Source organism: Echinops telfairi, unplaced genomic scaffold, assembly GCF_000313985.2.
Source record: "Echinops telfairi isolate 266 unplaced genomic scaffold, ASM31398v2 ScPeMD7_23;HRSCAF=83, whole genome shotgun sequence".
NCBI lineage: Eukaryota > Metazoa > Chordata > Mammalia > Afrosoricida > Tenrecidae > Echinops > Echinops telfairi.
This window is the reverse complement of record NW_022103920.1, coordinates 67,884,718-67,910,725: the sequence shown is the minus strand read 5'-3', so window position 1 is coordinate 67,910,725 and position 26,008 is coordinate 67,884,718. Positions and strand designations below refer to the sequence as shown.

At 36.3% G+C, this 26,008-nt stretch overlaps 1 protein-coding gene and 1 pseudogene across 4 annotated transcripts in view; both read right to left on the bottom strand.

Annotated features, from left to right (window-relative positions):
* The window catches only part of PHF14 (PHD finger protein 14), a 222,628-nt gene that overhangs the window by 114,658 nt on the left and 81,962 nt on the right, over positions 1-26,008 (bottom strand). For all 4 annotated transcript variants that reach the window (XM_045288971.1, XM_045288972.1, XM_045288974.1 and 1 more), the window contains exons 15-16: positions 24,518-24,568; positions 24,269-24,390 (exon numbers count right to left, since the gene is read on the bottom strand). In XM_045288971.1, the coding sequence (XP_045144906.1) occupies positions 24,269-24,390; positions 24,518-24,568 (173 nt within the window). The remainder of the gene's footprint in view (positions 1-24,268; positions 24,391-24,517; positions 24,569-26,008) is intronic.
* On the bottom strand, positions 5,389-7,368 carry LOC115869220 (annotated as a pseudogene).

Sequence of the window (26,008 nt, the reverse complement as noted above, 5' to 3'; positions counted from 1 at the left end):
AAAAAAGAATTTTAAAATATTTTTTAACTGTAGTGTCTTTAGTAATATCAGGCAACATTCATAACAATAATGTCAGAGATTAAAAATATATAATAAAGAGGGTCAATTAACCAGAAGGTAATAAAAAAAGAGATTCGAAATCCATATAGGAAACACTAATAGAACTAAAAGGTGAAATAGATAAATCCATTATTTTAGGTAGAGAATGTACTACCCCTCTAAATAATTAATAAAACAAGTGGACAAAAAATCATTAAGTATATAGAATACCTGAATAACACTATCAATCTACATTTGTAGAATATTCCACTCAGTAATAGAAATATATGTATTCTTTTTTAGATACATGTTGCATAAGATAAACCATATCCTGGTCTATATTACAAACTTCAACAAACAGAAAGTTGTTACAAATCATTTAAAGTATATTTTTTGATCCCAATAGAATTATATTAGAATACACTAACAAAGTGACAGAAGAAATATCCCAAATGTTAATGACTTAACTCGCTTCTAGACAATCTAAAATAGAAGTTTAGGTTCCAAACTCTGATTGCACTTTCTGACCAGAGTCAAAAGAGAAGTTTAGCAGCAGGAGGCCCGGGTCTCTGAGAAGCTCTGTTAGATATGACATCATATCTGGGCTGTCTTAGAGCGACTGCTGTTGTCAAGCTGGTTTAAGGGTCACCACGAAAAACTCCTTTTTAACTGGTCTGTAGTCATTCTGCATGAAGAGTTCTGAATGATTCAGAGTGCATACACACCCTTGATTCAACATTTGATCTATCGTTTGAATAAAAGAACAGTGTTTCTGTTTAAAGGCTCCAAGAATCAATGATCAAATTCACCTAGCACAAAATGAGACTGTTGATCTTATGTGATCCCCACATGAGTAAATACTCATCTGTAAACAAAGGAAAAAAGTCAGCCGATATTTAAACTGAGATAGCATCCCTATATTGCTTTCCTTTGCATCTTCAGGACCAAGTGAAATACATGGTGCAAATAGATACATAATAATTGTTAACTGAATAAATGGGGTTTTTCCCCTAAAATCAGTTGGCCTTAACTATGTAGAAAGAAAAAATTAATCTCTGGGCCAAGAAGTACTTTATAGATTTAATTTACTGATTCAGAATAGCCAAGCTTGGGGTCCTGGCCTGCTCTTGGTTTGCTTGTTTGAGTTTGTAGTTCCGTTTACAGATTATTTTCATCCCGTGCCAAGCTGAGAAAAACTATTTTAGAGTTCGAGGGTATTCTCTCATTAAAAACCGTGGTTCTCTTTTTAAAAAATCATTTTATTGGGGCTCATACAACTCATCACAATCCACATATACATCAGTTGTGTAAAGCACACTTACACATTCGTTGCCCTCATGATTAAAAAAAAACAAAGAAATAGAAGGGTATGGAGTGTAGGACAATAATGGCAAAGTAAATAAACTTATTGAAAGAGAAAAAAAAAGTGTAAGGGTAGAGTCTAGCCTGTCAATCTGGAGATAGCCAATGAGACCTCTGTGTGGGCATGGCCTTCTCCTGAGAATTCTGGGAAATCCGGTACTTCCTCCTGGGAGGTGGGAGATTCTCTGCTAACACCCTGGGAGACATAGCAGCTGATAAGACACATGGACCCACCCTGATGCAGAGACCCCTGCCAGCGCTGAGATGTTTCCAATGACACTGGATCCAAAGACTTTCTACCCACTGGCCTATATCTGCTGCATTCGGCATCATTGCATGTGCTGTGTCAGTCTAAAGAGGATTTTATAGATTGATATCAGACATATGGGCTAATATTGGACCTATGGACTTGATCTGGACTGGGTTGGGATGTTTTCTCAATGTTCACTTGCTTTTGTATATAAATCTCTTTCTTATACACACACAAACAAACAAACAAAAATAGTGGTTTACAAGGTGTGGACAATAAATCAGCAACATCAGCATCAACTGTTTTAACAAGTCTTTCAAGGGATTTTAACAGGTACTACTTTAAATATGGGAGGAGACATTATAAATATCCTTCAAGTTTACTTAATGCTAATTAGTTGACAAAAGAAAATATCTTTACTTGAGAAATATAGTAGAAATTTGTAACAATTACCAAATTATTTCCGGTTTTGTTCCTCTGTATAAAAAAAGCCCCACAATTTTAAATATCTACTGGAAATTTCTAATTCGACTCCATAATACTTTGACTCCACCACCTATGATATCTATCTCTGAAAACAAAAGCAGCCATGCATTTCATTCGGCCATTCAACTTGAAATCCGTTAATTTGGTTTAAGAACATTCCCATTTTATCCTTTCCTGTTCATCCCTTCATCTCAAAGCCTACCATAATATCAATCTACCAGCAGACCATCATTTATATCATTATTATTATGATATTATTATATTATTCTTCTCTTGTTTGCAATTAATCTCATTAAGACTTCAAATTACTTACACTGCCTCTAGACTCAAATGTACCTGATCTCTTAAACTCACATCACACATGATCTCACCCCAGTATCATTAGACATGTTATTGAATGCACTTGAAAGAATGTGGTATATCCCACCTCTTTGTTTATTCGAAGAGTGCTGCATCACCCTTTTAGGAATGATGCCACCATCCTCCAAATTCATCTGATCTACATGCTCTCGTAAAACTATTTAAGATTAATTTAATAAGAGTGAGATAAATTACAATATAAATTTTAAGAAAATGTGGGGGGTTTTAGCATAGAGAAAAGAATATACAGTGAACCCTCGCCACTTCGCGCTTCGACTTCCGCGGCTACACTCTATCGCGGTTTTGCGTAACAGCACCCACTGCCTACACCCGCTCCTTCAGAGGAAAAAGATGGCGACCCACCTGTGGAGTACATCCCTTAAGTCATTTCATAGGCTATTGATTACAGTATTTGTAAGAACTATGTATAATAATACTGTATGTGAAATATGTAATACTGTAAACTAGATGCCATAAATAATATAGTAAATAATAAATGATAATTGTAACGTCCAAAATGTTTTACTGTATTTTCCCTTTTTCATTTAATAAATTGGGTAATACAAGTGTAATGGTGACTAAAGGGTGTTTTTTCATGTCCTCTATGCTCTAACTACGAAAATATTTGATTTACAAATAAGGAATCCTACTTCGCGGAATTTCATTTATCACGGTAGGGTCTAGAACCGATTAACCGCGATAAACGAGGGTTCACTGTATGGCACAATTTCTTTACAAATAAGCTTCAGAAAAACACTGGGGGGAAACTGCCTCTTGCCAGCTACCTAAGGTTCTTCATGAAAACTCTGCGTTCATCTTGAAATAGATCTATGCTTACAGACCATGTCACAGCAAGGTCTTTGGTATTATGAAGCAATTTTGAGATGCTTTATTAATTGATACAAATGAGTAATTTAATAGAGGAATTGGGGTCTGAAGGATTTCAGTGTCCCAAGAGGAAAGTTACTGACTGATGTAACTTCACTTGGAGAACAGGAAATCTGACTGATTGAGTCCTTCGATGCCTCGCTGCTCATGCAGCTGTGTGTGTCTTCCTGGGTCCCCGTGCAGTCCCAGGGAGCGCCTACACATTTTCATTCTAGGCAAAGCTCCTCTCCTGCACTGGTTATTTTTTCTTTCTTTTTTTTCGTTTTATAGGGGAGAGCGCGAACTGGTTAATTTTGTAGACACCATGCTTATAGAGCCACTTTCCTGTAGTCAAATCTATCAGTTCTCACAGTGCTCAACTGGTTGCCTAATCATGAACTGAATAAATCACACATAAGGTCTTCTGCTTCATTTAGCAGTACTAAATAAAAAATCCAACACCCCCGCCCCCCCACACACACCAAGAATGTCTGAACAATTCGACATCACAAGCCACATCATACCATCACAACCCAGGCAGAAATAATCAGCCTTTCTAATTTTCTGCTCTCCTATTCACCCAAAACATTTTCCTCAAATTTGCCTAAGTGTTTTAGAAATAGAGACATACATCAATGCCAGAGTTCTGAATTTTACCTGTTCATGAAACACGGACTACTTGCCTGAGGTTTGCAAGAAAGTCATAAAGAATTAAGACAGTACCAAGGAATGAAGGCTGAAAAAACTATGTATTCATTCTTAACAAACATTATAGCTTAATAAAACAAGCTAGTTAAGAGAAACAATATATCCTGGCCTAGGACAGAAATCACAGTAACCAATTTGGGTAACTGAAAAGATTGCTTTAGGGGAAATAATAAAATCTGGGATTAGTAATTTAATTTCAGATAAGAGGAGATAGAAGAGGGTAAAGAATATGAAAATTGGGGGTTTTATATATATATTAAAGAAATATAAATGCCTACTGAAAATTCATTTAAATAATTTTGTTTCTTTGTGCTCTAGAGTCTACCTAATAAAGTCAGTATAACCTAAAACTGTAGTTGATGACAAATGGGATAAATATTATAAATCCAAATCTAATCCTTATACTAAATTACTAGAGATTAAGAAAATACATATAAAGGGAACAGCTATATGTATTATACATAATATATAAAATAAATATGTATATATATAAAGTATAATATATATAATTTCTCTTCATTTATCACAATATATATACTATATAAAATGTTATATGTATGTGTAAACATTGCATAAATATATGCATATGTATAGTACACATGGTATATACATAATGTGTAAATGTGTGTTTATATAGTTATAAATATTATACATAAATATATATTTAGATAGATTATACATATGTAGATATGAGCACAAACAGGTTGACTTCCTCCATTTACAATGGGGTTCTTCTACTCCAATGAGTCTATTGAAGGTCAGCTGTGATGTACCCTGAGTATCTCCATTTTTTTTAAAAGTCCAGCAGTTCAAAACCACCAGCTGCTGCGTAGAAGAAAGCCAAGACCTGTACTGCAGGAAAAGTTACAGCCTGGGAAATCCACAGGGGCAGTATGAGCCCGTCTGGGGGTTGCTAGGAGCTGTTTGATTAATACTTTTTATTATCAGTATCTTTATAAATCCAATCTATATATTGTCTTTGGTGCATGGAAATATTATATGAAGGAACTTCAAAAGGTTTATGGTAAAATTCCATTCTCTTTTAATTCCATTTTTCTTTGTTTTTCACTCGTGCAAGTTTTATTTAAAAAAATATATATCGTGTAAGATGATGATGAAGACCAATCATCATGATCATTACAATAACATAGTCAATAGAAGAGAAATGACAAGGACCTAATTCAATAGACTGGTGTCCTAGTTCCGCCCTGTACACCTTTTGTCAAAAAGTCATAGTTTTCTCCATGGGAAAGAGGAGAACCATGTTTACACTGTAACGGTGCCCAAAGTAGTTATAAAACACCCGACTTTGTCTTCTATTTATCCTTTTCTTTCTTTTCCCTCTCCGCTTCTGCTTCTTCTTCCTCAAATTTTTTGATCAACTGTTCCGCTTCCTTTTCTTTTAAGTCTCAGAGGTCTTTTCATTCTCTCTTGTTAGAGTGGCGAGTTCCACTTGTTCAGCAGAAAGTTTACTAAGGCCGAGCAGGGGTCCTCAAACTTTTAAAACAGGGGGCCAGTTCACTGTCCCTCAGACCCGTTGGAGGGCTGGACTATAGTTTAAAAAAAAAACGATGAATAAATTCCTATGCACACTGCACATATCTTATTTTGAAGTAAAAAAGCAAACGGGGCAAAAACACCCGGTGGGCCTGATAAATGTCCGCGGCGGGCCACGTGTGGCCCACGGGCAGTAGTTTGAGTACGCCTGGATGGTGAGTTAGCACTTGGATAGCTAAAGGAAGTGCAGACTTCCAGGTCGTCCCTCCTTCGTTATCTTGCTTTATTTAACCTTGACGCAGAGGCAGCGCTATTATTTCCAATGCATGTGGCTTTCCATCCCCCATAATTCCCACTACAGTCACTGTGCTAGCGGTGACGGCCATAGGGTAAATCCCGCCAGCATGCAGCAAAGAAACAGGGCACGGGCCTCCAGACTGCAAGCTCGCTGGAGACCACACAGCGCCAGAGGCCACAGCTCCGCGTCATTGAACAAGACCTTTGCGCCGTGAGCGCAGCCGTCGTCAGTGATGTCAGAAGGTAGGCCGGCCACGCTACAACGCATGTCCTCACGGAGTTTATCAATCTTTTCGAGGGGCTGGGGGGAAAGACGTCATCGAGAAGCTCATGCATGTTGCATCTCTGCTGCAAACAGAACTTCATTGTTTGCTCAAAGCCTGGGCAGGTGCCTGCACATCCAATCGCTCCTGTGGCATGTTCAACTTGGTACAGGTGACCTTCTGGAGGAAGGATGATGGTTCTCGACCCAGTCTTCGATGCACTGTTTCCTGTTTTCTCTGTAAAGCTAGAGGGAAGAGCTGAAGAATGAAGCGCTACACAAAGCGCATTACTCTAGGAGAAAGAAGACCATGGCCACAGCCCGAGCACCGGCCGCGCAGCAATTTCACTTTCCCACGAAGTTTTTAAGTCCCCATATATGTAAAAGGACAGATACATTTTAATATCTGTATACATTGGAAAAACCACCGAACTCATTGCCAGCGAGTAGATGTCGACTCAGAGACCCTAGGGGACAGGGAAGAACTCACTCGTGCGTTGCCGAGACTAACTGTTTGTGGAAATAGAAAACTCCATCTTTCTCCCGCGGAGCGGCCGGTGGTATTGAACTGCTGATCTTAAGAATCGCAGCCCAATGTGTAACAACGACACTATCAGGGCTCCTTGGAACACCACGTGTCATAAAAATTTACTTTGGAGATTGGCTGGCATTAGTATTTTATAAGCTGTGGTAATAGTGCCACCTATGGAAGAAGGTTCCTGATCGTCCCTGGGAACAGAGATGGCTTCGCTAGTCAGGAAATAATGAGAAATGTCTCTATGGTCCTTTTTTTTTCTCTCCACATATGTTTGAGGTAACATCTCACTCCTTCACGAATCTGTCTTGGCAGCTTCAACACCTGCTTCTCCTGCTTCCCCGGTAATATGCGTGTTATGTAAACCACACCTGTGTTGCAGGGATGAAATCAGCCTGTGCAGGCTAGATTAAAGTACAGTACTTGTCACCGTATTCCCTTGCTTTTCCCTCAGGTTTTCCAAAAGGCTACATGCTTTTGTTTCAATTGCCAGTAAGCACACAGTATCCTCTTTGGGATTTGGTCTTCTATCCAAAGCACCAATAGCTTCTCCAGTTGGCCTTTGCCCTATCTTTATTAAACTTGGTAATTTTACATCAGTTACTCCTTTGACTGCCTCCAAAATCCTATTTTTAACCTTAATGATTACAAAAAATGGTTTGATGTGACAGTCCTTACTCACATGCTAGTTTGCAAACTTTCCATTATCATAGACCATAATGATCTTCATTTTTTTGCTCATGCCTAGCGTCTTCCTAAAATTTTTGAATTTGATATTTTGGTGGCTTATTTTGCTATACATTAAGATGGGGTACAAGCAGTGTATGTGTTGCAGTTAGAGACAACTGAGTAACTCAACTTCAGGTTAACAACGGATACTTTTCATGGTATGAAACACTGAATAAGATCACACTACACCCCTGTTCTACAAAGAAGTTAGAATCAGTATCAATCAGGCACGCATGTGTCCAGCTCAAATGCCATATGTTGTTAAGAGTTACGGAAACCCCAACTTTTTACGTGTGATGACTCCGGATACCAACACTGATTTCACTGCAGTATGATCCAAAAGCCAAACCAGTCAATTATAATTGATGACCCAATGTGTGTCCATATAGAATTGTTCTATCTTGTTTTTAGGGGTTGTCATCATTTTTTTTATTAACATATAATTCATATATCATACAATTCAATAGTTCAATCATACTTGAAAGAGTTATACAGTCATCACTAAAATAAGTTCTAGAACTTCTTTTGGCTTCTTGTACTCATTGTTGTTAGCTCACCAACCTCCCTTGCCACACTCCCAAGAACCATTAAGAACTATAATCATAAGGAACTATATCACCAGATCTTTAATGCAGGCATCTCTATAACAGCCTTTTCTGTAGAAACAGCACAATATTGAAAACTAAAGTCAAAGATGTCTGAGTTCCAAGTCTAACTCATATTAATTAACTATGTGATGTTTTACAAACCATCTGCTCAAAAAACTACTGAGAGACTATAACATTCCAAGGGAGCCTTGTTTACACAATGGTTAAGCACCTGGCTCTTAACCAAAAGGTCGACAGTTCAAACCCATCAGCTGTTCCACTGTAGAAAAGAGCTAGTGATCTTCTCCTATAAAGATTCAAGGCTGCGAATCCAGAGGGGATCTTCTGTCCTATAGGGTCACTAGAAGTCAGAATCAGCTCAACATCATATAACAACAGTATGTTATTATCCTGGATCTTGAGATACAGTCAAGATGTAATCATAAATAAAGCTCCATCATTAAATGCACAGTCTCCAATGGGAGTCAACAAATATGGTCATCGAGGTCTGAATAAACAACTAATGTGAATAGAAAACCTTTGCTTGAGAAAGGAAAGAATTAACCAAAGTGGTAACCTGTAATAAGTCTTAAAAGATAAGTAGAGAGTAATCAAACAGAGAACATGGGGAATGAAATCTGGGGTAAAAGGAAAAGCACTAAGAAAGGGAAGGGGGGGCGGGTTCTTTTAAAAAGCAAATGTTAAATAATTCACCCAGCTTACTGTGACTGAAGGAAAGGGTATTTTGTGATACGCAATAGAAGTCTGGGTATTTCCAAGGAACTCTTTTGAAGACTTAAGCAAATATTGGTGATGTGATAAATATGTAATGTAAGAAGAGGGCTTTGGATACATAAACTGGATAAAAGACATGATAAAGGACAGTTAGAAAGTTATCTTAAAACTGTTCAGATGAGACCGTTGGAATGCCTATGCTGAGCCCGTAGGGGCAGATGGAAATCAGTGCAAAGATCACTATGAGATTGCAGAAATGGAGTCAACAGTTTACACAGTGAATCTAAGGTACCTGTTTTCTCAATTAGAGCTGTCCTGCTAGGCATCTGGCTATACCAGCCAAAATCCAAATAAAAAGATCTGAAAAGAGTTAAAAAACAAGGTCTTCAGCATTACTATGATAATGGAAAGCAGGTCCAAGATTGGATCACAAAGATGCGTGTAACAGGAGAAATGCACCTGCAACAAAATGTCAGGGGTACTACAGTAGTACAATTTATATTCTAAAATGTATTTTATTCTTGTCATTGCCATGTACTCTTTGAGATACACAATAATGCACGCTATAGTGATTTGCTACAGATCATTCACACTCCTATGCAACACAGAAACCATTTTTATTTGGGGAGAAAAATTCATTTTAATATGTATTTAATCTGTAATTGCAAAATAAACATTGACAGTATAAGGAGACTTTATGGACTCATTATGGCAATTAAGTGTATACAATATAAAATAGAATTCACTTTATCTCATGCCTTTCTGTTATCATTTTACTGAATTACCAATTTTCAAACAGTCAAAAAAGAATCCATGGTCCACTTGTACCCTGTAATCTCCTTCCCTTTCTTATCTAATCCACACATCTCCTATCAGAAATCTACATACACTATTAACTATCTAACAACCTTTTTCTAATTATAAAAAAAATCTTGAAAAACTGTTTTTAAAATAAAAATATTTCTATTTGGAATATAAATCTTTTAAAAGTATTAAAATCACACATTATTAAAATAATATTTTATTTAAATGTACATGATTTTCCCTCTCAACATGGCCTCTTAAAAATTGCTGAATAAGTGATTAAATAAGAGCACATTCTGTAGTATGTGATAAGTCATTCAAAACAAGCCCTGATGCTGTACTGAGTTACATTTTGGGCTGCTAACCACAAGGTCAGCAGTTCAAAACCACCAGTCCTTCCGCAGGGGAAAGATGAGGCTTTACTCTTCCTTAAAGATTGACAGCCTTGGAAAGCCAGAGGGGCATTTTAACTCTGTCCTCTTTGGTGTCTATATAAGTTAGAATCAACTCATTAGCAATGGAATGAATTTGCTTTTGGGATTAATATAATTGCATTCTAAAGCACTTGTCCAAATTTAATGATTTTCATGAATGATAAGGGGTTAAAAGGAAGAAAAAGGAATAGAAAAAGAAGAAAATAGAGAACATTAACTTTGAAGAGCAAGTATCCCTTTTGAAGCCATAACAGAGCTAAAGGATTTTGTAGAACATAGTTAGAAACAACATAAGGAGACCACGTTACATTCCTAAACTGTTTACATTTCAAGGCAGGCGTTCCTACAATAGAATTCAGTGCTTGGCCACTCTTCCCCTACATCCCTCTCCTAACTTTGGCTTCTTTTTAATGAAAAAAAGGAAAGTCAGCAAAACAAAATGCCCCCATTAAATCATTTTGCAACATTTTGTGTCAAAAATGTAATGGGAAATGCACACATCAAGGGGAAGGTTACTGGTCTTCCAGAACATCTTTTCCCTCGGTTCACAGCTCATCCTTCTGCATAACTGTGCAGGCACCACTGATGGTTTTCTCGCCGCTTTAATGTGGCCTTTGAAGGATTCTGGCATTTTCAGGAAACCACAGGCACTGATTTTAGTGATTATCTGGCCGAAAGTTATACAATGATTTAGAATAACTGCTGTTTACATGTTAAAAGTCAGCAATCAAATAACCTCACAATATTAACCTAATTCTTAATTGCATATTTTCTTACTATTTCATGAGGCCAGTCCAGAAAGTAAGCACAGAAATAAAGGAAACTAATTTTTACAAAGGGTTTACTATATATAAGTACGTTATCTTAGGTTTAAATCCTACTAAGCACATTATACTTCAAAGAGAGAATTCAAAATTAGATGACCATAATGCTTCTAAATTTAAATGTAATTGATCCTTGAAACTATTTCATAAAAAGTTTTTATAAGTTTAAAAATGAAAATGAAAAGCAATCTAATATAACACATGTAAATCGGAGCTTCACATAGTGAAAAAATATGAGAAATGCTATAAACATTTACCCGGATAATGTCATTTTATCTACAAATGTATACTATTCTGTTTAAAAGTTCAAACTATATTTTATAGAATTATGACAGAAAAACAATTCTAATTCAAATAAGACATATCCTACAAGGGTTACCGAGTCTTGTAAATAAAAATTAAGCTCACTCAACTCACTGTCATTGAATATATTCTCAATCACAGTAACCCTATAGGGCAGATTAGAACTACACCTTTGAGTATCTGAGACTTTACGGAAGCACACAGACTCGTTGTCCTCCCGTGGAGTGACAAGTGCTTTTCAGCTGCTCACTTTGTGGTTAGCAGCCCCACCCATAACCCCTGATGCCACAAGGTCACCAGGACTCCTTAAGTGAAAACTGGAAGCCTTTCATTAATTTACAGTCGGGGAAGTTATGATCTACAGAACATAACTAAAATAAGTTTTAGTATGCAATTAAAAATTGAATTATGAATTGTTACAACATCTGTGAGAGCTCCCAATTTATATATATATATATATATATACATACATACATAATTGGCAGTGAGAGGTTTATACTGTAAATTGATCAGAATTCTCTCCACTTGGATAATATTTTGCATCTCCAATTCCTTTCTCTTGACTCCTATGAAAGTACAAAATGTTGGTAGGGAAGCATTTTCTTATTTGTTCCTTTATTTAGTTTTCAAGTGAAGTCACTTGTTGCTTCTATTAATATTAATAAGATTTATACTAGTTTTATATAGGACAACTTTGACTTTATTCCCAATAGATGAATTGCATTCCCAATGTGAGTGAATTCTATTTTAATGTTTATACTTAATATAATTTATATTTACTATTTATATTATCATTACTATTGCCAAAATGGGGGATATTTTCCATTAAGAGGAAAGAAAATGAGCATTCTGGTTTTCCTAATTGTCACCTTCCCAAAAATGTGATTAACAGGAGGAAATGTATTGCTATACTAATGATATGTACAAAATTAAAGAATGAGTCAAAAAATAAGGTGAATTAGAGGCTAAGGTTTAATAGCTTCTCTTAATCTCAAATGGAAACTAAAAATATGGAAAACATTTCTATTTAAAATTGCAGTGTTAACTAAAAGACACACACGCACACAGACATCTAAATACCCGAGCAAGATCACCCTAAGGGTATATAATGCTGAAGTATATATCACAATTTCATAAATGTTCAAGAGAGAATCAACTGAATGGCACAAAATTTCTCAAATGAGAAATTTGACATTTGGTTTATGAAGATTCTGAAATAGACCATGTTTTTATTTCCTAAGATCTCTAAATTTCAGAAGTCTACGATTATGTGTCTATATCTTGTATCATTCGTCCACTCACTTAATAATCCCTCCCTCCTCTCAAAAAAAAAAAAGAAAGGGAAGGCGTCCTCAGACCACAGGTTAATAAGGAAACTACCTATATTCAACGTGACTTCTTCTCCAAATTTAATTCACAAAATGCAAATATACAGTGCTTATGAACTTGTATGTTTTGTCATAAGAGGTATCTAAAACAAACACTCTGATTTGTAAAATTTCACATTATTATGACTGTATATTCGGAAATTTCTTCAATCTAACACTGATGTGTATTATTCAAGACAACAAAGAGGGACTACAAAAGTCTTTAGAAAGTAGATGATTACAATTCAAATTTTATATAAAATATAGATTTTAATACAGGAGGCATCACAGATATTACCAAGCTATTAAGTCAAAAACTAAATGTAACTATGTGTGAATTAAGTGTATGCATATATACCATTTTAATGTGTATACATGTATTTCAAATAGTTTAAATCTCTAAAATTAATACACTATAAATTAACATACCTTTAAATTATCAGAAAAGATATAATCTTGTCAAAAACCAAATACATAAGCTTGCTTTAAAATAAATTTCACAAAGATATGCTGTTGCAAGAAAGGTTCAGTTTTATTCATAGTACAAATAATTTATTTATTATTTTATTTATTATAAAACAAAGAATACTTCACTATATTGGAAATTAATAAGGAAAAGTAGTACATTTTAATAAAACCTTTTAGTATCAAAGAAATCAAATAGCATGAATACTCACAGAGTACTGATATCTTAAAATAACATTAAGATATGGTCTTTAAAAAGATGTCATCATGTATCTTGCAATAAACACCTTGATCAAGAGCAAGCAGCTAAAGAAGCTGAAATGTAAACACTGCAGAGACGGCAGTGGTTAGAAGCACAGATTCTGGGATGGACTGCCTTGAGCTTGAATTCCAGTTCCACCCTCTTCTAGCTATACAACCTTTGTGAAGGTGCTTAAACTCTCCCTACCTCGGTTTCTGCATGAATACAATGGAAAAACAACACTACTTACAGGCCACCACAGGATGGTGATAAAAATTTTACCTATGTGTGTATAACATACGCACACACGTATGTATCCTGATTCATATATTACCCCCCAAAATCAGAACCACTGCCATTCAGTCAATTGCAACTCATAACGATCCTATATAGCATCTCTGAGACTATATATAATCTTGATGGTACCAGGCATCCTCTTTCTCTCACAGACAACTGTGGAATCAACAGTTCTGTAGTTAGCAACCCAATACCTAACCCACAGCGCCACTAGGACTCCTTAGTAAGCATTGTGTGTTTTACTGCTCTGGTCGGTGTCCTTCAGATATAGGGCATTTCCCATTTCCAAACTACTATGCCAAACTTGTACTTGTATTATTGCACTTCATCCTCCAACATTCCAACAAGTAGGTAAAGTAATTTTCTTTAATCACTTACTATGTAATATGCAAACCAAGCTCACTGTCATCAAGTTAATTTAAAAAAAAACAGCTTAAAACCTAATAAAAATCTAAGTTCATCATATCAATTTAATAGGCTCCTTTCTGAAATATCTAACAATTAAAATATCAACTTAAAGAAAAAAGGATTCACTAAAATATTTATTTAGAAGGTTCCTTTTAAGTAGTAAATATTTTGTAATCTAATTTATATATAATCAGAAATGAGAAACAGGTCTATCGTGAAAGTAGGAGGTAACCACATTATAGTACTGTTCAGATGAAACCAAAGGCTTTGGGCACCCAGTGACGGAAGACTATCTACAGCGGTTACCCAGTGCTAGGGACAGAAGCCAGATTGACTACATACTACATAAGGATAAGGATTCCATTCCAAGATGGAATTATGGAGATGAACAACTCTAAATTTATTCAAAATCATTAAATGCTACTTATAATAAGTGAACTATTTCTTCCCTCAATGAAAGTTGATTTAATTATAGCTCAGCTGTAAATGAAGAGAATGTGTCCCAAGCAACAGATGCTAAGAACAAGAATGGTTGGATAACACAGCCCCATTAAGAATACCTCTTCAAAGAAAGACCATAATAAAAATCTGTGTTCATTGCCCCCCCTTTGGTTTCAGACTGGCACAGGGTCTAAAAACCAGAACCAAACTCACGGCCAGAGTCGAGTCCACCTCATCGTCAGCCTAATGGTCAAACTAGAACTACTAGCAGCTGAGCTGGCAACATACTATACCACCAAAGCTCCACTTAACCCGAGAGACTTAAAAAGAGGTAAGTCAGGGAACTAGTGAGCAAACACTGACAACATACTTGGAACTCACGTCTAGGACAGAAATTTGGTTGTGGTAATTGGCAGATGGAATTCACTGAAAACAATTCACTGCTGTTCTTCTAGTGAAATCTCCTTAAAAACAGAGATTTTTATATCATCTTTCTGCATGACCATTTCAAAGTATCTGTCCAAGGGCACCTGGCAATGAGAGGCAAACTAAACCATTTAATTGTTCAGCAAATCCCTTAATTTCTCTAAAAAAAACCCATTTTGTTCTTATTGACAATATGCATTGTAAAACATAACACAAACTCAACAGTTTTTCCATGTTCACGTTAGTTACAATGATTACATTCTTAGAGTTCTGAAATGGTCCACCAGAATTATTATAAAATAAACTGCCTATGACATTCCTATATAATTTTTTATTAGTTGCTCTTGTCAATTTGATCCCGTAATAGATAGCTAATAAGGGAGTCTAGGTGAGCTAAATGCTGAGCTACTAGCCACAAGATTGGTGGTTCAAATTTACCAGCTACTCACAGGAGTCTGCACTTGTTTAAAACTTTATAGTCCAGAAACTATGGAGCAGTTCTTTTCTGCCCTAAAGGGTCACTATGGGTCAGAACTACCCATTGGCGATGAGTTAGCTAATTCATAAAATACTCAGGACAGGTATTTTTTACTAGTTATGCTACAATGTTAAAGAGACTTCAGGGGATCGTTTTTGGCTAAAGGTTTAAAGATGGTCTCAGCGTAGTAATCTCAGAGGATTAGCTAACCTTCGTGGCTCCAGAAATTCTAGAGTTCATGAAAATGTGAATATTCTGTTCTGCATTTTTCTTCCTTTGATCAGGATTCATTTACATATTCTTTGATAAAAATGGTCAGTAAATGGGTGAGATGTTATGGTACAAAAACTAGTCCTCTGAAGGGCTGGCCTCAATACCAACTACGTGAACAGCCAACCCTTCCTGAATTTACTTCAGAGGACAGCACTGAAGCTACAGCTCAGGGAGAGAAACATGTCTGACCAGAGCACACAGGAGCAAATGAAGGGGTAGGAAGAGAGGGTGGAGCACATACTGGCCCACCAAGACTTGAGGATGATATTCCCGCTCAGAGCAGCCAATCCACAGAAAAGACCATATGGCTGGCCCCACTATGAGACATGACATCCCTCACTAACCCACAGCCCTACCAGAGACAACACTGGAGGTACAGTGTGGGAATTCCACCAGATCTGATCCCACCAAACCGAGGCAAAACACTATGAGCATGTAACAGAACAGCAAGGTGAGCAGAGCAAGGAAGTCCCGAGGGACTACCAAAAACAGACCTTGGGGGCAGGGCATGGCGCCCCATATGACTAGACAAGAAAACACTCCTAAAGGTCAACAAACAGACCTTGAACTATTTACAAGCTTTTCTTTTTTTGTCACTGGTTTTATGTTGTTGTTGTTTTGCTTTGTTGCTTTCCTTTGCTCTGTCTTGTGTTTGTGCATATTATTATCTCTACAAGTTTATCTAGATACGATAGGCAGGATAAATAATTAGAAGACAACAGAACCAACGGTTCCAGGGGGACATGGGAGAGGTGTAGGCGGGAGAAAGGAAGTGGGTATTAACAAACCCAGGGACAAGGGAACAACAAGTGATCCAAAATCAGTGGTGTAGGTGGCCTGGAAGGGCTTGACCAAGGGCAATGTAACCAAGAGGAATTACTGAAACCCAAATGAAGGCTGAGAATGATAGTGGGACAAGAGGAAAGTAAACAGAAACAGAGGAAAGAACTAGGAGGCAAAGGGCATTTATAGAGATCTAAATATAAGCATGTACATATGTAAACATTTATATATGATGACGGGGAAATAGATCTATGTTCACATATTTACAGGTTTAATATTAAGGTAGTAGATGGACATTTGGCCTCTACTCAAGTACTCCCTCATGCAAAAACACTTTGTTCATTAAACTGGCATTCCATGATGCTCACCTTCCCAACATGATTGCTGAAGATGAATATGTGCATAAGCAATTGTGATGAAGAAAGCTGATGGTGCCCGGCTATCAAAATATATAGCATCTGGGGTCTTAAAGGCTTGAAGATAAACAAGCAACCATCTAGCTCAGAAGCAACAAAGCACACATGGAAGCAACACACCAGCCTGCGTGATTATGAGGTGTTGATGGGATCAGATATCAGGCATCAAATAATAAAAAATCATATCATTGTGAATAAGGGAGAGTGTGGAGTGGGGCCCCAAAGCCTAGCTGTAGGCAACTGGACATCCCCTTACAGAAGGGTCACAGGGAAGAGACGAGCCAGCCAGGGAGCAGTGTAACAAAAATGAAACATGTAAGTTTCCTCTAGTTCTTAAATGCCTCCTCCCCGCTTCTGTCATGATCCCAATTCTACCTTACAAATCCGGCTAGACCAGATGATATATAATGATACAGATAGACCTGGAAATACAGGGAATCTAGGACAAGAGTGGCGATACCGGTAAGCTGGGGTAGAAAGGGGAAACTGATCACAAGGATCTACCTATAACCCCCTCCCTGGGGATTGGACAACAGAAAAGTGGGTGAAGGGAGATGTCGGACAGTGTGAGACATGACAAAATAATAATTTATAAATTATCAAGGGTTTGTGAGGAAGGGGGCATGGGGAGGGAGGGGAAAAAATGAAGAGCTGATACCAAGGGCTCAAGTAGAGAGAAAATGTTTTTGTTTATTTTTTAAAATCATTTTATTGGGGGCTCATACAACTCATCCATTGTCTCAAGTACACTTGTATATATGTTGCCATCATTGTTTTCAAAGCATTTCTCTCCACTTAAGCCCTTGGTATATCAGCTCCTAGTTTTTTCCCCCTCCCTTCTCCTCCCTTCCTCCATCATGAACCCTTGATAGTTTACAAATTACTATTTTTTCATGTCTTGCATTGTCCGATGTCTCCCCCTACACCCTTGTCTGTTGTCCATGAGAATGTGTTTGACACAAAGGATGTATGTATGGATTGTGATGAGTTGTACGAGCCCACAATAAAATGATTAAAAAACCTAGACCTTAATAGAGCTATTTCTAAAACAGAAAGATATTTGCTATCAGTAGGGAATTTTAAATAAGCAAAATAACCAATCATTATTTAGTTAAACAATAGAATGGACAATGAGAAACTGATATTTACTGTACAACAATTAAGAAAAATAATTACATTCTGTATAGTTGGAACATGGCTTGGGAAGAGCGTTTGCTAAAATTAGGTTCACTCTACAAGAATTTTGAATCAAATCTAAACAAATGAGACAACATGACTATGGAACACAAAACATCACAAAATATTTGCATGTCAGAGTTAGTGTGCTAAAAAAAACAAACCTCACTGCTGTCGAATCCATTCTGAGTCACAGCATGTGTTAAGACTTAGAAATAATATAATCTAAATCCTCTTCTTAGACTTAGACAGGAAAATCAAGATTCTTATGGAGTGACGTGACTTGTCCAAAATTACAGGACTTGTAAATGACAAAACCTTGGACGAGCTGCAATCTTCCCTCGGTTCATTTTTAAAAACTATGAAAATCATCAATCAACAACCACTATTTGTTACCTTTTATGTGGTTATTTATTTATTCATAGAAAATAAATACTCCACTGAGGTAACTAATGTAAAGGCACTGGCAAGACAATCTGGGAATCCTGGCAGCGTAGCGGCTCCATGTTGTGCTGCTGAGCACAATGGCAACATTTCGAAACCGCCAGCTGCTGCACAGGAGAAAGGTGGGAATTTTCGACACCAGTAAAGGGTTTCAGTCTCAAAAACCCACAAGGCAGTTAGTTCTACACTATTCTACAAGGTCCCTTTCAGTAACATTGACTTGATGGCAGTGAGGATTTTGTGGGGGGTGGGGGAGTGAGGGTGGGGGGGTTGGTTTTTATTTGGGGAGGTTTTTTTAGTAAGACAACTTACAACCAAGTGGTGATAAGTGGGATGGATTTTATAGGTTCTCAGGGTAATGAATCTTTAAAAAATCAATACTGGAGTACAGGATCCAGAATAAATTAACGAAAGAAGTAAACAATGGCCTAGTTGTAAGAATGTGTATATATATATGTGTTTATGTGTATATGAAAGAAGTAAACAATGACCTAGTAGTAGGAAGAATAGAATGTGATGTAAAACATTACAATCAGCAGAAAAGACCCAAGTGAATAGTTGTATTGAACATGTAAGGGGTAAGCATGCGTGAAGGAAAAGATGATGATGTTGGCGCAGAAGAAGCCATAGATAACTTAGATAAAGCACATAAACTCTTTGAAAAACACAATTTACTAAAATTGATGCAGAAACATGGAAGGTAAAATGGTCTATGAAGCAATTTCACTTTTATAGTTACCATTACAAAAATGAAGGTAAAGATGATATTTTAGGAAGCCCAGGCTTCTAAGTTTTAGAAAACTTTTTTTTCCATTCCTATCTTCCATTAAGTAATAAAATGTATCATATTTACTTTAGATAGGTAAAATCTGGGAGACCTAGCCTTATTCCTAATTTAATGTAGACTTTTTCTAAAGTCTATTTTTTGAAAATGAATGTGCTCAAGTCAAGAAATTGCTTCAATTCTACTTTTGTACAGGTCTATTAACTATTTCCAAATCTATTTTCTTACATAATAGATTGAAAAAATTCATGCATATTGTTTTAGTGACATAAAGCAACTGTCCTTTATGAAGTCTTTTAAATATCTTAATTAGACACATATTTAATGACTCAATTTGCTCTGTAGTAAATTTTTTATTAATTCAGCAAAGAATTGTTAGTTGGTACTTATGTAGTCTTTCATTTGTTAACCTTTACTGAGCATTAAATGTGCCAGGAACTGTCGAAATAAAATCGAGATACATGCACAAAATATTTTAAACTCTTAAAACAAAAAAGCAGGGATACATCATTAAGTAGGTACCCTGGTAATGTAATACATTGGGCTGCTAACCTCAAGGTCAACAGTTCAAAACCACATAAGTCTTTCTACCGTTGTGAAGAGTTACAGTCTCAGAAACCCACATGGGCAGGGCTACCCTGTCGTCAAGTGTCACTATGAGTCAAATTCAACTTGATGGCCATGCAGAGACCACAAATCTCCCAACAATGAACATTCATCACAGAGACCTGTGCCTCAGATGGCCTCATAATTGATACAAGTTCAACTTGGCTATTAGCATTCAATTGAGCCAGACAGCGCCTGGCTGCTAACCAAAAGGTCTGCAGTAGCCATGCAGCAGTGTCTCTGCAGCAGAACCATCAGGAAGTCGGCTTCTCCCAAGATGACAACCTTGGAAACCAAATGAGGCAGTTCTACGCTGCCCACCAGGGGCGCTGTGACTTAGAATCGATGGGACAATAACAAGTAAGCAATGAGTTTTAATTGGAGATCTCACAGGTAACTCTTAAATAAATTTCAAGAGTGGATGGCAAAAGCATTATTTTTCTAATTTGGCAAAATTCTATAAAGCATCTAAGATGTAGTCAATTCATATGGACCTTCTAGCTATAATCCCTTATGTGACGTATTCTATATTTTAATCTTCATGCCTGTGGTTATGCTCGCATTGTTGAGGGAGTTCTAAGCTATACTAATGGAGAAGATTAAGATGAGATTAAGTCTCCACCTTAATCGTAGGAGTGATTTAAATTACCACCTTTTGTTTCCTTGGGGATATGGTGTGCTGAGAGACAAAAACCAGACCTCCATCAAAGCCATTGCTCTGTGTGTAAGAGCCATCAGGGGCACACAGCAACCCCAGGCCATCAGAAGCAGCATGATCTGTGCAACACAAAAAGATAGAGATCCAGGCTTCACCCCAGACAACAACAGAAGCTGCGCCACAGGGACCACGAGACACAGCAAAAAGCAGTTAGTCCAAGGCCAAAGGCTGATGCACGAAGACATGAGAACAGAGCAGAAGAGCAGCACTCCGACTATGGGGCTAAGGCAGAGTGGCAACTGGGCTTCTTGGCTGAGAGGCTATGGACCAAAGACAGGGCGACATGGCAGTGGCGAAAGAAAGGGATTGCTGTGGGTCAATGACTGTACCCTCACTGTTTACTGATCCTGACTTGTGATGACTTGTTAATTTCATTAATAAACCTTCATTATTATGAGTTTTGCCTTTGACCTCTGTGTGGCTATTGCAACAGATTATTGAAACTAGCAAGGAAGTCGAGTGCCGTGGGAGGAACAGTTGGTGTCTGAAAAGATAAAGAAGGATGGAAGGTGGACGCATGTCTGGCCTCTCCCTCGTGGCAATCGGGAAGCCAGAGGAGATCAGGATATAGTCACCTGTAAAACTTTAAAAAGTTTTGCATCTCCTATATCTGGTAGAAGCAGTTATCTAATTACTTTAGAGAAAATATAATGAAAATCTCAAATTTATTCCTGTCTTCTATATTCTACACACAATCATATACGAAAATCTGAGCATATACATTTCTTAAAGGTATGAAAAAAGTATTTATTACTACTGAAAACATTAATCAATTTGGCCCTTTAATTTTACACATACATATATGCATATTTTGAGTTACTACATAATCTGATCACCTTAATATTTTTACACAAAGGGTTTTACAATCATGTCACAATTGTTCATGAAGTCTCTAAATGAGCACAATATAATTGTGTCACAAACAGAGGAAAAACTGAGGTATATAAATGCTAAATTATTTGTCAAAGATGATAGAAAAACTTAGAGGCAGAGCATAAAACAATTGGAACTCACTAATCTCAGTCTACTGACAAATTAAGTGCAAGCTCCCAATGAATAAAAAGAGTAAATACACATAAGCATATGTATAATTATAAAAGCAAAGAAAACAAGAAGTAATTTTATATATATGGTAGCCTGAATTACATAGACAAGTGTAGTTTCAAAATCAAAGCTGCTAAACAGCAGGTCTTAATGAGTTATGTATAATTGCTCAAAGGAACTTGGGAAAATAAATATAGTATATGCAATAAGAAATTATTATTGAGATTAAAGATTATAAAAGAGAATCTAGTACACAAAAACTCAATCAACATAACATATTTCTGATCAAGCACTGAAATGTATCTTTAATAAAAATAAAGCATTTTTTAATTTAAAATTAAAGTTGAAAAATAACATACATATTTAAAATGCAACTATGTCATAAAAAATGGCCTTTATTTGCAAAATGTAGCAATGTCAATTTCAACATAAAAGATGTTAGGGAAAATGGCAGCTATTAGCTTATAAGTTTACTTTTAATTAAACACGTAATTATATATAAAATTCTTCTTTGCCCCCAAAGTAAAACTGCTGAAACTAAATATATATATATGTGTGTGTGTGTGTGTATATATATATATATATGTTTATATATATGTATATATCAGCAGAAAGACCACAGTATAGCCATAAAACATTTTTATAGGATTGCTTTATATTGTTTATCTTGAACTAAAATAGATTGCTATATAATACTGATAAAACAATCAATTCCTTCTTCATGAGCTCTTTAAAATATCGGCAGCAAATTTATGTGATTTTCTTTAACAAGGCAAAAGCAAGGGACGTCATTGATTTTTAAAGTATCAAAGATATCTTACAGTAACAAAGATATCTTTACCATTCAGAAGATTTTCACAACATTGCACACACTGGTATGTTGTAATAATGCAATTAGGAATTAATTTTTTATAAAAGAAATTAAGGAAATAAGCCCTAAAAAGCTTAATATTGCTCAAAAATCTTATCGAGATTGGATGATGGTACTTTTTTTTAAAGGATAGCTAAGAAAAAAAGGGGGTGGGAAATGCTGTTGTTTGAACACACAACGGTTCTTAAAATGCAAACTGCATTGATTCTGAAGGCTCTTTCTTTCAAATATATGATCCCAAAAGTGGGTAATATTGTACGGGAGCCCTGGTTGACCTAGGTGGTTACAAATTTGGCTGTTAACTGAAGGTTAGCAGTTCAAACCCACCAGGTGTTCTGCATGAGAAAGATTAGACTTTATGCTTCCCATCCTTGGAAACGTAGGGAGTATTTTTATTTAGCCTATAGGGTCACTGAGTCGAAATCAACTTAAAGGCAATAGGTTTTCGGTTGAGTATAGCAGAGACCTGAGATAATCTAATATTATTTTTAAAATAAATAAGAGGATTGATGTTCACGGAAGTCCAAATAATTAAAAACCAGATCAGTAGCCCTCTCAAACTTTTAAAGGCTTACTAAAAATGAATCCTGCTCCAGAACTCCATCCCAGACAACTCTATGTGAACTCCCCCTGGATAGGATTTTTATTCACTCATTACATAAGATTTTCATGTTTCTTATTACTATTTTTGTTGTTGTTTGAACTGAGTTATATCATGCTTCTGCTAGTGATTTTTTTAAACTTTATGTGAGCAAATTATAGGGTGATCAGAATTATTTGTATGTATATTAATCTTGAAACCACTTTACTCTAACTTTAAATGAAAATTCCCAGGACATTCTACACTAACTACTTCAAAAAACACTGACCAAATATTGCAGTTTCTGAACACTGCTGAAACACTATATATTTTTATTTTCTCCTTAACTTCAATGATAGAATAAGGATCTCAAAATCTAAGACTACATTTTTTGAGGCATTAAAAACCATAAAAATTTCATTTTAATGACATTATTTTAGAAGCAAATATTTGCTACCACAAAACAGTATTTCTTTCTTTATATAGGTTTTTCTTTTTGAAATGTCTAATTTATATGCCTTCATATCATAGTTTTGCCAAAGCGTGTTTGAAAGAAATCAGAAAGGATGGACTTAGCACGTGTCTCTGTCGCTTGCAAGGGCAGTGTCCGTTTTGTTTAAGGAGCACACATCTAGTTCCAGCCTACTCTCCCATCTCACCCAAGGCTTTGATCACTTTTTTATTTCAGCAAAAAAAGCAAATTGGTAAATCTGGCATTCTTTGGACCTTCAGGAAGAGCCACTGTGAAGCCACCATTGAGATTTCTCATTAGCATTATGCCCGATTAAAAAATAATAATAATAAAAAGTACTAAAACAAAGAAACAACAAATAAAACAAAACAAAGCAAAAGCTATCTAAGCCATCTTTTCACCTTTCTTTATTTCATAAGAAAGAAGCATTTAACACATTCATTTGATAAACAATAAAGAAGTGCTAATGAAGCTCATGTCAATAAAAGTTATCTTTTATCATCATTGCCAATACATTTCAACTTTTCTCATACGCTAACAGAGCTTAATAATTTCATTGTCTTATGAGATAAAACACAATAATCCTACTACAAAGTATTTGAAACAAATTATTTGTATTGCCTCCAGACGTACAGCATTAATTATCAGCTTCTCTTGTCAAGAGAAAATTAATTTTCTTATGTTCAAAATCCATATTGCTCTTACGTACATCTAAATCTATATTATAACTATGATTGGCGGGCTAATTAGTGAGTGAAATCTGCTTGTGAAATACTGTTTGCTCTATATAAGATTTTTAGAAAGGTCCTCTCCTGTGATTTTTCCCATTATTTCTGTGATGAGAAATGATGAAGATGGAGCTTTAATCCCTAAAGGCAAGGTTTCAGGATCCAATTTACCTGACAAGGTTTTCATTGTCTCCAGTTCCCTTGCAAGTTGCACATTCAGTTCTTAAATCCTCAGCCTTGGGCTTCTTTTGTAATACAGACTGCCTTTGTCTTCTTTCCCTAGGAGCTCTCTCCTGACATACAGGGAAGAATCAAATAAAGCAGAGCAAAAACAAAGTCAAGGTCTGAGGAAAACATTATACGTTGTACACAATAAAACGTCTTAGAATAAGTTTAGAAATATGCTTAACTTATTCCAACCTCATGTTTCTCGTCCTCATGCGCGAAGCTTCGTTTCCGTCCTCTGGTTCTCTAAACAGAGGAAGAAAGACCCACAAAAATACCTCATGAATAATTAAGAGGGAAAACAACTTTTCTTTGTTAATTATCACTGCTTAAACTAACACCGTTGGGATATTAGTATTTCTGATTAATACTGCATTGCTCATTTTTTATTTTACTTAATTTACAGCACAGGAAATAGAACTTGACAAAAGCAAATAATCTTTCGAGGAATTTACTTTGAAACAAACAAGTACCTGATAAGTAAAATAAGTGCTCCTGAAATTTGAAAGGTTTTTTGAAACACTTCATGTCACATAATTAGGATTTACCCAGAGTATCTAGATTTTCTTAACTTGTGGCACACTATTTATACACCCAAAACACTAATCTGAGAGTCATACTACTTCTACTGACCACTGTGTCTACAAATGTGTGTGTACATTGTGGTAGTTATTTAATTGTTTGTCAATTTGAGGATTAAGAGTGTAGGGGTGGAGTCTAGCTTGTAAAACAGATCATAGCCAATGAGGCCTCTGTGTGGGCGTGGCCTTGCCATGAGGATTCTGGGAATTACTGTACTTACTCCTTGGAGGCGGAGACACACTCTCTGCTCACACCCTGAGAGACACTCCACTGACAAGACACATGGCACTACACTGATAGACCCGTGCCCTGGGAATTTAAGAAGCTATGTGGAGACCCCTGCCAGCACTGAGATGCTTACACCGTCACTGGATCCACAAGACCTGCCACCCACTGGCCTGTGATTGTCCTGCATTTGGCGTCATTGCAAGTGTTTCATGAGTCTGAAGAGGGCTTTATAGATTGCTATCGGACACGTGAGCTAATATCAAACCTATGGACTTGATCTGGACTGGGCTACGATGTTTTCTCAATATTCTATTGCTCTTGTATATAAACTTCTTATACACACATGAGTATCTATGCATTTGTTTCTCTAGTCTACCCAGACTAACATATACATACACATTTGTCTAAGGCAAAGACAAGTCCATTGATTAACAACTATAAAGTAGAAGGTAAAAAATCTGAGATGTCGCCAACTCCTAGTTTATATCAATAAATAAAGAAACTTATTTAGTTCAAATTAACATCCTATATCTGAGAACACATTTTCCTTTTGACTGCATCAAAAGGTTTAACAATAATGTACATTTAATAGTATTTGCCGTCAATATGAAGCTAAGTCAAAAAGCATTGCTATGATATCATAGAAACATTTATTAAAAGTGCTTATTTAATACCATTGTTTAATACCATTTATTTAATACCATTGTTAATTACATGTCCAAATGTGAAACTAGTCTTTCCTTCCTCAGATATCCTCCATAGATCCTGGGTCTGTAAACTTCCTAAGGCAGGGCTTCTCTCTCGCTTACAAAGAGCTACATATAACCTCCTCCCTGGGGGGGCGGACAATGGAGGTGTGGGTGAGGGGAGACGTCG